The sequence below is a fragment of the Aricia agestis genome, chromosome Z, assembly GCF_905147365.1.
Source record: "Aricia agestis chromosome Z, ilAriAges1.1, whole genome shotgun sequence".
NCBI lineage: Eukaryota > Metazoa > Arthropoda > Insecta > Lepidoptera > Lycaenidae > Aricia > Aricia agestis.
This window is the reverse complement of record NC_056428.1, coordinates 40,488,464-40,500,915: the sequence shown is the minus strand read 5'-3', so window position 1 is coordinate 40,500,915 and position 12,452 is coordinate 40,488,464. Positions and strand designations below refer to the sequence as shown.

At 38.7% G+C, this 12,452-nt stretch overlaps 2 protein-coding genes across 2 annotated transcripts in view; both read right to left on the bottom strand.

The window, feature by feature from the left end:
• The window catches only part of LOC121738879 (angiopoietin-related protein 1), a 75,161-nt gene extending 67,713 nt beyond the window's left edge, over window positions 1-7,448 (bottom strand). The window contains exon 1 of the mRNA XM_042131143.1: window positions 7,401-7,448. The gene's annotated coding sequence lies outside the window, so the exon portion shown is untranslated. The remainder of the gene's footprint in view (window positions 1-7,400) is intronic.
• A 701-nt stretch (window positions 7,449-8,149) lies between these two features.
• On the bottom strand, window positions 8,150-12,198 carry LOC121738878 (peroxiredoxin-6). The gene is made up of 5 exons (XM_042131142.1): window positions 11,936-12,198; window positions 11,661-11,836; window positions 11,320-11,521; window positions 10,510-10,582; window positions 8,150-8,551 (listed from the first exon to the last, which is right to left on the bottom strand). The coding sequence occupies exons 1-5, from the start codon at window positions 12,019-12,021 to the stop codon at window positions 8,420-8,422; spliced, it is 669 nt and encodes a 222-aa protein (XP_041987076.1). The 5' UTR covers window positions 12,022-12,198; the 3' UTR covers window positions 8,150-8,419.
• Window positions 12,199-12,452: the final 254 nt, after the last annotated feature.

Here is a 12,452-nt window from a genome sequence, read left to right as displayed (position 1 = left end):
TTGCTCCGTTTTTTCCATATTTTCCTCTATTTCTTAGCTCCTATTAGGCTTAGCGTGATAAAATATAGCCTATAGCCTTTCTCAATAAATGGACTATGTAACACTGAAAGAATTTTTCAAATCGGACCAGTAGTTCCTGAGATTAGCGCGTTTAAATAAGCCCTTTCATATAATTTCCCCCGTTTTTTCCACATTTTCCTCTATTTCTTCGCTCCTATTAGTCTTAGCGTGATAAAATATAGCCTATAGCCTTCCTCGATAAATGGGCTATCTAACAGTAAAATAATTTTTCAATTCGGACCAGTAGTTCTTGAGATTAGCGCGTTCAAACTAACAAACAAACAAACTCTGCAGAATTATAATATTAGTATAGATTGACATTTAAAACATTGTCAAAAGTCGCACAAAACTTTCAGGGTTAATAATGAAAGGGTGGTTCCCATACAAAAAACACAATTTTAGCCGATTTTCGCTCTTTATCGGTACGGAACTCTTCGTGCGCGAGTCCAACTCGCACTTGGCCGATTTTTTAATTAAATGAAAACATCGAAAATCTAGAGCTCTTGTATCATGTGTGTGTGTGTGTGTGTGCGGGGGTGGGGGGCCTCGACCTTCCGGCGCGGAGGGGGCGGGGCGGTATGAATCGAAGTCGTAAGTTTCGAACAATCACATTGTAGTCCGCAAGTCCGCAAGGTCGCGCTGCACTCTCCGCTGTCGACATGCACTGATATACACTACTACACTGTAACTATATATTATATCACAGTGTAAATCACATGCAGTACATCACAGTGCATGCGCGCGATGCAGTGTTTAAAAGATCATTGCCAGAGCAGCATCGCTGAAAGAAGAACTTTTTTGGAGCTTTTCTCATAGAAACGCAGAAGTCAAAAGTAACTATTTCAGCGCTGCTACTTTCACACTGAACTTTATACAAGAGGCACATACACGCCCTAGACTCCTAGAGTATAATCACTTTTTGAGCAGCTCGTGGACCACATCAGAAGCAAGACCCACTTCGTCTTGAGGGTCGAGCGTTTGGAGTCCCGCCACGCAGTAAATTTTAGCTCCTTTGTAGTGAGGGTCCCGACTTGTATATGTCGTAGGATGATTTGATAAATCCGTGTTTTTGCGAAATCCCTAGAATTTTCGCGAAAATTCGATTTATCAAATCATCCTACGACATCGTAGGATGATTTGATAAATCGAATTTTCGCGAAAATTCTAGGGATTTCGCGAAAACACGGATTTATCAAATCATCCTACGACATATATATATACAAGAATTGCTCGTTTACAGATATAAGATATGTTAGTCTATAAGGTATATATAATATGGCCCAAGATGCCGGATCTAAATAAATAAATAAATTAACCGACTTCCAAAAAGGAGGAGGTTATACATTCGGCTATGGATATTTTTTGTTACACCCTGCATATTTGGCAAATCTTGAATCCGTCGCCACGTGTGTATTGCCACGTAATTGGCAAATGAAATGGATTCTTTTTTTTTTTTTTACGTTCGGCTGCAGTTTATAGAGCATGTCAGGCCTACGTTACGTCAGGCGCCGGACAATACGGGCCTTGTCATTGCCACAACGAAACTACGGATCACTCAAACAATTTAAGGCCGGCAACCTACGAATAATAAAAACCGGCAACGCACCTGCAGCTCTTCTAATATTGCGAGTGTCCATGGGCGACGGTAGTTGGTTTCCATCAGGTTTACTCATTTGCCCCGTTTACTCGTTTGTACCTTATCTTATATGTTTAAACGAGCAGCGGGGCTAAAATGGTCGCTGTGGAGAATCATATTATGAATTATAAAATCATTTATTAAAAAAAATCGTAAAATGCAATTCTGCTTGCAATTCATGTCTAGTAATTTGTACTAATTTGACATTTGTCAGTTTGACAGTTTTGACAATTCATTTGCTGAATTGATAGAGAGGAATTGCTAAATGTGACCATTTTAGCCCCGCAGTCCTTGTATATACAATGTGTCCCGACACCGGTGTCCGATCCTTTAATGTCATGATCTATGGCACATTTTATCGACAAATTGGCCCTCACATTTTTTCTCTCTTTCACGGTTGTAAAATGTCAGCCATTTTATTTTTTCTCGGTCTTTCACACTAATCTGACCAGTACTTCTCATGTAAATATCCTATGAAGATAAAAAAGATCTCAATTGATAGCTAAACTACTCGTAGTGGACTACGCTTACACAGGCAATATTTTATAAATATTGCCTGTGTAAGGCAATATTTTATAAGTATTGCCTGTATATATTCATAGGATATTTACATGAGAAGTTATGGTCAGATTAGTGTGAAAGCCCGAGAAAAACTAAAATGGCTGCCATTTTAGAACCGTGAGAGAGAGAAAAATTTTGAGGGCCAGTTTGTCGATAAAATATGCCATAGATCATGACATTAAAGGATCGGACACCTGTGTCGGGACATATTGTATAATATAATTGGAATCTCGGAATCGGCTCCAACGATTTTCATGAAATTTTGTATGTAGGGGGTTTCGGGTGCGATAAATCGATCTAGCTAGGAATCATTTTTAGAAAAAGTCATTTTATTCGTGTTTTTTCGAATACCGAGCAAAGCTCGGTCGAATAGCTAGTATAATAATTATTATAATACAAAACATGGTTGCCAGACAGTTTCGGTGACGGTAGCCGGTTTAATTGAATCCGGTCAGTATCCATACTAATATAATAAATGCGAAAGTGCGTCTTGTCCGCCTGTTACCTCGTCACATCCAAACATTTGGTATGAAGATAAGTACTTTTCATCCCGGAAAAATGTATGGTTCCCGCGCGGTAAACGAATTCTGGCGCAACTCCGGGCGTCATCTAATATTTAATACACTGACAATCAAGAAATACTGCGTGCGCTTAGTGAACAAGTAATAAAACGAACCGCGCGCGTTGATGTCTTTTGTTGGTGGGAATCCTGCGCTAGAGACAAGAGCGCTATTTATTACTAAACGTTTGTTGATGTAGACTGTAGAGCATTTTTTTTAATTGATAGCAATAATAATACTCCCCACACCGATTTCAGTGATGGTGGCCCAGTTTCATTGAAACCAGACCAGGTACGCAGGAGTAATTTTATAGTGCTCAAGTGTGTGCGCAGTACACAAGAGCACTCTCTATTCCTTCACTCTCATAACCCAGTGGGACGGAAGACTAAAATCGTCGAATATTCGAATAAAACGAGTATTCGAATAAAATACTTTAGTCTCCTAGAACCAATTGAATGAACTAAATATTGAAATTGTAAAATGTAAACAACGGATTATGTATTAAGTTTAAAAAGTATAGGTAATTATTGTTAATAGGATTAAATGTGTAACACATTTTGAAATTTTATAAATGCTTTGAACATTAAACTTAAAGCTTACTGATTTATTGTGACTGACCTGGGAGAAAAAAGGTTATACTTAGTATATGTAAGCAAAAATTACACTCATAAGAGCTAAATAGTTTTTTCTCGGCTAAAACCTCAAATTCTTGCAAATTCTCGATATTTATTACTTGGTTAGATGTAAAGCGACAGTAAACTGCGGCCTTGCGGAGGTTGTATTAACTATTAATACATAAATATTATTATAGCTAAGTACGCTCAAAACGGACTCAGTTTTCGACCTTATCGCAAGTCAATAAAGTTCAAAATGGTACACTAATCTGTCGGACACAACAAGTGACTTTTAAATAGTGTACAGGACCAAACTCGCGGATTCCGGATATTGGTTGTAAATTGTAATCATCTAATATAATATAAAATTCTCGTGTAACGGTGTGCGCGGTTGAACTCCTCTGAAACGGCTCGACCGATTTTCGTGAATCTTCAAGCAAATCGGGTAGGGTGGAAAATCAGACAACATCTACTTTTTATATAGATAAGTGTATTTGTCGAATAAATAATAGCAAATTATTACAACTCGAGGCGACCAATTGTGCGACGGGATAGCGATGGACGTTGCCATGGTGACATATTTATTTAGTCCATGGAGCTAATTAGCTCCGTGATTTAGTCATTTCAATAAAATAATATGGGCGAAATACTATGTATGGCAAAACAACGTTTGCCGGGACAGCTAGTAAAACTGTAATATTGTTATGTTATAATATCAAATAATAACAATTTTTTGGAGTAGGTTAAATACGAGACCTTGTAATTTAGTTGCCCGTAACTTTTTTATCGCGATGTCTTTCAAGATTCTGCTAAAAATCGCGCTAAAAATAAGACCGAAATTTTACAAATTTCTAGGGAATTAAATTAAGATATTATAAGTTATCGTATTATCATTTGAGTAAAAGATAGACTGTAACTATTTTTTAAGATTTCGCTGTCTCTTCGTCTGCCAGCTGTCCCTAGGCTTCAAGGCTGTATGATGTATCACAAGAACCGAGATAGCTAGACAGTTGGACTTTGTATTTCTGTTGCCGCTATAAGAATTAATACTAAAAATCCACTCCACAATACACTAAATATCTAAAGGCTGCCCATACAAAAAACGCACGCCTTTTTTTTGCTCGATATTAATTGTTCACCTTATCAATGGCATGGAATCCTTCTTACGGCCGTTCCCAATATTTGATCTATCTCTGGTTTTTGCCCTACTAGAGATAGGAATAGCTCACAATTGACATAAAATATATTTATGTCTAATGTGAGCTATTTCTATCTCTAGTAGGGCAAAACCAGAGATAGATCAAATATTGGGAACGGCCGTTGGCGAATATTATGCGAGTTGGACTTGGGGAAATAGTAAACAAGCCACAAGTCCGACTCTTGGCTAATTTTCTAATTAATATATATTTCTTTGCATTATTGCTATACAAGAGTTTATATTTTCTTAATTTAGGTTGCTATAATGTCCTCGGCGCTCGGGGCCCAGCCGCAGGACTCCCCTCCCCGCTACACCCCGCGCTCGCCCGCGCTAGTGAATGTAGCCGTGATATTTCAACTTCCTTGTCGTTACACATGCGCCCGCGCCGAAATAATTGTCGAATTAACGCTCTCCATTACTAAACAAGTGCACATCCAATGTTGCAATAAGACTGCAAGCGGATAAAAACTTAAGGTACAGCTTATCATATTTAAAATGACCCGCTCCTCTCCCGTACTTATGATACAAAATTTCCCATTTATATCAACTAGTGTGGTGGTCCGTGGTAAGTTAGACAAGCTCTAGAATCAAAATAACGAGGCAGACATATTTTACATGGAAGTGTGACGATTCGTCGTTTGACTTTAGTGTCCAATAGGTACTTTGGATGCAGGATGGTCATTCATACGCGAAAAATTAAATCTTACAGTTACCGCGTAAAATTTAAAAAGTAACTATAATATGCGTTTTCTACGGCTGTATCAAATTAAAATGAAAGGAATCCTTTTATCATAATCTCTCTACACCTCCAGCCGACCGAGAATATACCTCTTTTAACCGACTTCCAAAAAGGAGGAGGTTATAACAGGATTCTTTCTTTTCAATAGCGTTGTTGTCTGGTTAGCGTGTACCTAAGCCAATAAGGGCTAAAGAACAGACAAACTCGTCTGTCAAAAATCCTCAGAACTGGGAATAAATTCATTAGCAGCTTTATATGGAATATCCCAGGGTCAAGGTGTAAGTGTCTCAAAACACACTTGGTCGAAAATACTCGGCCGAAGTTCGGCATGATTACGCTTGCAATGTGCTACGCATACAATATAACGCGACGTAATTTCAGCATGGTGTGTCAGCAATTTCAAATACATTGCAGGCGTAACTATGCCAAATTTCGGCTGCGTATTTTCGGCCTATGTGTTTAGACACTAAGGGTCGCGGTTGTGTATACCGCGTATCGCGGCAGCCTCCACCGCCCCTGAGTGTACATACGGTACATACCCTTCCCTAGACTGTCGGGTATGAGTAAGTGCATTTTCCCAACAACCTGGAAAAAAGGAGTAAAGGAGCGTGTGCGAGTGCGGCCGTGCGTGCGGTATGCGCGAGATTTCACGTCTTCACATACTGCTCTACACGACAACATTGGGATTACACCACGCAACAGTTTCACCCGCCATCACTACATACTAATCCCTAGTCTACTCCCTATTTTCTTTGTGCGAAGAATACTCTTGACAGTGGCTAGCGAGCCTGAGCTTCTACATCCAAGCTTCGGACTTAAGCTGGCTTAATATTATGTTAGTGTTTTGGTGCAATATGAAGCTTGGGCGCCTAATATATAGCTGATATTTCAGGAGCTTTAAACTGTCGAATTAACTATAATATAATTATTCTATAATCACTCGTTATAATATACAGGGTTACCTATCTATATTATTTTTTTCATGATTGAAAAAAAGTATAGAGCACCCTGAAGGTAAATCTCATCTTCCCTTCACGTAGAATGTATTTTTAAAATGAATAGCTGACATTAATGTTATGGCAGTGAAATGAAGAAACATAATGACACTTAATTAAGTGGGTTCAATTTCCCTACTATTTCGTAGATGGAATTTTGGGACTCTTATAGCGATGAAAAGTAGCCTATGATTTTCCTCGTGGTCGTTTTCACAAATAATCAAAATTATCCTGTTTACAATGTTTTAAGTTTCTACAAATAACATACTTTTTGAGCTAGACATAAAATAGTACAGTAATCTAATGAAGTAAATAAATTGATATTTGAATAAACTTTTTTTTTTTGTTGAGACAGACAAAATGTTTTGCAAATTGCAATGTTATGTATTGCAATTTTCAAAACATTTTGTTGGATATTATTATATTGTTTCTCCTGATTTTAAAGATATAAAACATAACTATTATTATTTGTAACGAACAATAATTATTCTTAGCATGAATGTGGTATGTAATATGTATGTATGTAAACAATAAAAACCCAACATAAGTATTAATAAAAAATTGAGTGACACAACTCGCAAACTATAAATAAGGGTATAAGAGCCGTTTAGTTCAATGGTCAGACTCAGAACTGACATATAATATAAGGTCGAAGCATGAAATATAAATGGACGAAGAATATTCAAGTTATAAATCCCAACATATTTCTCGCTATGCTTACAATAAACGTAATACAGCACACGTAATGTAGTAACATTTAGCATTGCAGTAAGGGCCGCGACGTAAGCTCGATGTTCGACACAATCGCTGGAGTTAACTTACGTTTAACTGAGCGATAAGTACTTGCAAAGTATGTAATTTTCTAAAGAGTAAAGTCCACTTGCGCCACTTCGAGTTAAATTACTATCTACGTGTTCAATTATGTATTATCTCGTCTTTAGTAAATGAGAGACATAACATGATATTTAACCCAGGGTTAAATTACGAGTGGACCTTATGGTATTAGGGTGGGCAAGTTTGTAAACAAATCGACTCACCTGTTCCGGACCGACGATCGGGAGGACACGGTATAGTTCCTGGGGAGGCGGTGCGCCTGGGCGGGAGCGGCAGCGGGCGCGGGAGCGGCGGCGGGCGAGGTGCGCGGCAGGCGCGTAGCCGACGCCGCGGCTATTAGCAGCAGCCAGCGGACGAGCATGTCAGACACACGGCGCGGGACACGGCGCGCGAGCGAGTACCGCCGCGCAGCCCCCACCGCCGCTCGCCAGCGGGGGCGGCCCCCGCCTCGCCCGCCGCGCCGCTTTCACTTCGCGTTATCTCCCCGCCCGGTGATAACGATACGGCCTTATGCGTCACGTGCGAGGCTGTGTGATTCTAGATCAGACTGATCAGGACTTCCCTATCAGGAGGTTATTTTTAGTTTTATTATTTTCCCCACGTAGAGTACAGCCCCTGACCATGGTTTTCCACCAGGGGCCCCTTCGCGGGCTCGACGATTCGACGAGATCACGAGGTCATGGCTTTTGGGCATGGCGCCCTAGGGAGATGTCGAGTGACTCGTAACGGACGCCACACTGTCGCCACAGTGTCGAACGGAGGCCACACTGCTGGAGGCAACTTTACATACTGCTGGGCGTGTTTACATTCAGTGGCGCAGCACTAAAATCTACTGGCGCCTACTACTGTATCAATCATCAATATAAATAAGCACCTAAAACATATGGTTATTAGCATGAGGTGATCCATAAACCCTTTGCCTCATCTTTGGAGTAAGTAAATGATAAACATATTAACAAGTATAGAAATTTATTCAATCTGCATTGCAGTCAACAGCTTACTATGTTTGTAAGGGGGTCACGGGGGGTCTCATAATATGGCTATGGGCAGCTGGTAAGGCCTTTTTCCTATCATGAGTGTTACCGCCCGCGGGCATCCTGTCATTGTCACGCCGCACGCGGGAAACACGCGCGCGGCCAGGAGCGTGTTGTCACCCGCATGGGGACCAGGTCCGCGCGCGGGCGACAACACGCATGACAAGAAAAGGAGCCCTACGGTGGTCTCATGGCTGTGGGCAGGGAGTCTTGCGCAGGTAGGTGCGGTTGGAGGGCAGGGGGACCACCTTCATTTGCGGAAAAGCTGCCGCCGCCTCAGCAGCACCAACCGTCGGTAGCACCATACACTCATCGCCCATCTAAAACAAACATACACACATAAACACACATACGCACAAAAGGACACATACAAAAAATCAGATGGTTAGGTTAGGTTAGGTTCCGTTTTACGGTTCTGTAACTATATAGTAAGTGAAGTATGTGAGAGTTTCGACGCAACTTGATCGGGAACCATTCGAGCTGAGATCGATAATTGAAACATGGTAAAACTTATACTTTACTTATACTATTAAATAATTTATATAAATTAGGAATAATATTAGAATTTTTAAGCCATGAAGACTTTGTTTATGTCAAAACGATCTCGGAAAACTCATTGTTTGCTGTTTGGCCTGCTTCAACATTATTTTGAGGGTGAAAAGTAAATGTTGGTCGTTTCTTAGACCTACAGGGTAACCTTACAAATTTAAACCAAATTGGTTAAACCGTTTTGTAGGAGTACTGTAAGGGTCAATTTATAATATAGACCTGGATCCCAGAAGGATAAGACATAACTTACTCTCTGATGGATGAAACCATAGGTTATTAGTAGTGCCTCGTGTACTTAGAATACCTGCGAATTTGTGTAGCTCTAAGTGTGACACCTGGTCAGGTACCAGGAACCAAAGTGGACTAAAAATGAGTCTTACTTTACTTATTTTCAAATGGCTAATATTTATATATAATTTGTAGATTATTGTTCTGAACTAGTATCATGTAGCACTCTGGGATCTGGGTCTAACATTAGGCACTTGACTAGGTATATGACCAAAAAATACTCAATTGTATCCATACTTTAATAATATTCACTACATGTTAGAAAGGGGAGGTACAGTCTGGATATGGACAGACAGACAGACGGACAGGCTGAAATATCTTTGTTATCGGGGCCCGTTTTTACCCTTTGGGTAAGGAAACAGGGGAAAATTTTCCATCTTTGTTATTATACTATGCAGTATGCTGACACGGACAAAGTCGCGGGCAACAGCTAGTAGAAAATAAATTCTTGCAATATCGTATTGTTTTCTAAGGTGTTATATTATTTTTTTTAAATACAAATAATGACTTTGAAAAAAAAATAGCAACAAAGTTACTTTTAAAACGTCTGACAATAGTTTTGGTCATTGAAAAGTGTCTTACACTACATGATATTAGTTCAGAACAATAATCTACAAATTATATACAAATATTAGCCATTTGAAAATAAGTAAAGTAAGACTCATTTTTAGTCCACTTTGGTTCCTGGTACCTGACCAGGTGTCACACTTAGAGCTACACAAATTCGCAGGTATTCTAAGTACACGAGGCACTACTAATAACCTATGGTTTCATCCATTAGAGAGTAAGTTATGTCTTATCCTTCTGGGATCCAGGTCTAATAGAGCAGAGTCAAAACGGAGCGAAGCGAATTCCCGAAAATGTACACAGAAAATTCAACCTTAACTCCAGAACGTAACGCACACATTACTTCTGCGAGATCAACCAGCGTTGGTCGGGCGCATGCGCGCGAATCTGCGCAGATGCGCCCGACCCGCGTGCGTCTTTTATAATTCTCAGATGTAATGTGTGCGTTAACGCTTTGGAGTTAAGGTCGGATTTGCTATGTTCAGTTTTGATACTTCGCTTCGATGCGCTTCGACTCTGCGCTAATATGAATTGACATTAACAAACACCCCACTGCAAGAAATTATAATATTATGTTATAACACATTCAAGCATTTAAGTTTTTTCTAAAAACACTTGGTTTAAATATCATGATATGCCAACAATCTCCACGTATCATGTTATCAGTAAGAAGATTTATCTATTATTTATTATCTTTTCTAAGGCCCAAAAGCCATTCATGATAATTTTGAGCATTTCAATAAAACACATAGATAACTTACACATTAGACAATATACTAATGTAACAAAAAAACATTCCCAGACTTCGTTATTTGAAACATTTAACTAAATTATAATCAACATTTTAAACAATAGTAATAATAATGCTCCTTACCTTCCAATCAACTGGTGTTGCAACTTTAGCTTTGTCTGTCAACTGGAGGGAGTCTACCACACGAAGAATCTCACTGGAAATAATACACAATAATATGTTATGAACAATTATAATTTTATATAAGTAGTAACTAGCTTTTGCCCGCGGCTTTGCTCGTGTTAAGTATTATTATATGGAATCTTTCATCCCCTATTTTATCCCCTTAGGGGTGGAATTTATCAAAATCCTTTCTTAGCGGATGCCTATGTCATAACATCTACCTGCATGCCAAATTTTAGCCTGATCTGTCCAGTGGTTTGGGCTGTGCGTTGAAAGATCACTAAGTCAGTCAGTCAGTCAGTCAGTCAGTCTTGAGTTATATATTATACCTTTGAGTTATATATTCTATTTAGATTTACTAGTTCTAAGAATTATATATTATATACGAAGAAAATAAACAGAGATTTATTTTCTTTAGACTTTGCAGAAAAAAAAACCTAGTTCAAAGACAAGATTATCCCATCAAACAAGTCATGTCACCAAGATCCCAATGGTTTTTGAATTTTGGGTGTTTTTATTACATAATATATTTCAGTCTTAAGATTATGGCAGCCAGCTAGGGACTAGGGAGACGGCAGATTTCGTATATGGGACGGCAGAAATCAGTGGTCTACACTCATGAAAATAAAAATAATTATAAATGCATTTGGTTTTACCAAATGCATTTATAATTAATTTTAAAAATGTTCGGCACTTATAAGCGTTTGTCTTACCAAAGGTACAATTTGTCCTGTCTACTTTTTTTTGTGAATTTAATCATTAAAAGCTTACTCAAAGTTCCTTCCAGTTGTTGCTGGATACAAGATTGATAAGCGATACTTCTTGTTTGGATCCACCACGAACACAGCTCGAGCTGTCAATGCAATGCCCGAAGGACTTATCTCATCTTTATCAATCATACCTAGTTTTGTAGCTAATATGCGTTTCTCATCTTCAATTATAGGATATGGAAATTTTTCATCACTACTGAATCCTGCAACAAGTCTCAATGGTTAGATGCTGATATATTTATTTTGGATTGTGGCCACCCTGCTCAGCATTTTTTTCATGCAATAGTAGAGTAGTGGCCCTGCTATTTTATGTAGAATTGACTATACAATTAAAATTATTACCTCCATAGGACTTAATGTCCTCACACCACTCGTGGTGAGATGATATTGAGTCACACGACAGGCCGATAACCTTAATGTTGCGCTTTTTGAACTCTGGCAACAATTGCATCACCCTGGCCAACTCTGTGGTGCATACAGGAGTAAAATCCGAGGGGTGTGAGAAGAGAATTCCCCATCTGTAATAAGTAATCACCATAATAATTTTAGTTAAGATAGAATGGCTACAGAGAGACGAATGCACATTAACTAAAAGTATTATTATATTGTAGACTTACGATTCTCCCAGCCATGAGTGGAAATCAATTTTGCCTTCTGTTGTGCTGGCAGTGAAGTTAGGAAACATGTCACCGAGAAGCAACATTTTGGAATTTCAGAAAATAAAAACAGCACACAAAATTTTGATTCATAAATCAACTGACTTCCCAAATACAGACTTCTAATTTCAAAACTTTGTCAGATCTATATTTAAAAATGACTGCAATTAATAAGGAGGTTAAGTTTTTATATAACCTTCCTATTGATATGATAGAAATTAATAAAATGTAAACAAAAGATTAGGTACCAAAAAGAATGCCGGCAGCCGAAACAGTGTTGCCAGATGGTCTCGGCACCGTACCCCAGAAATAATTTGATTTTCCCCTAGAAATCCCCTAGATTACTTTTCTTTTAATATTCATATTCAATAAAAATATATTACTAAACTTTATTACAGCTCGACAAGGCTTTATATGAACTTGGCGAGAAAAGTAACTAACGCTTCTATCATACAAAAACGTCATTTTTGACAGTTCT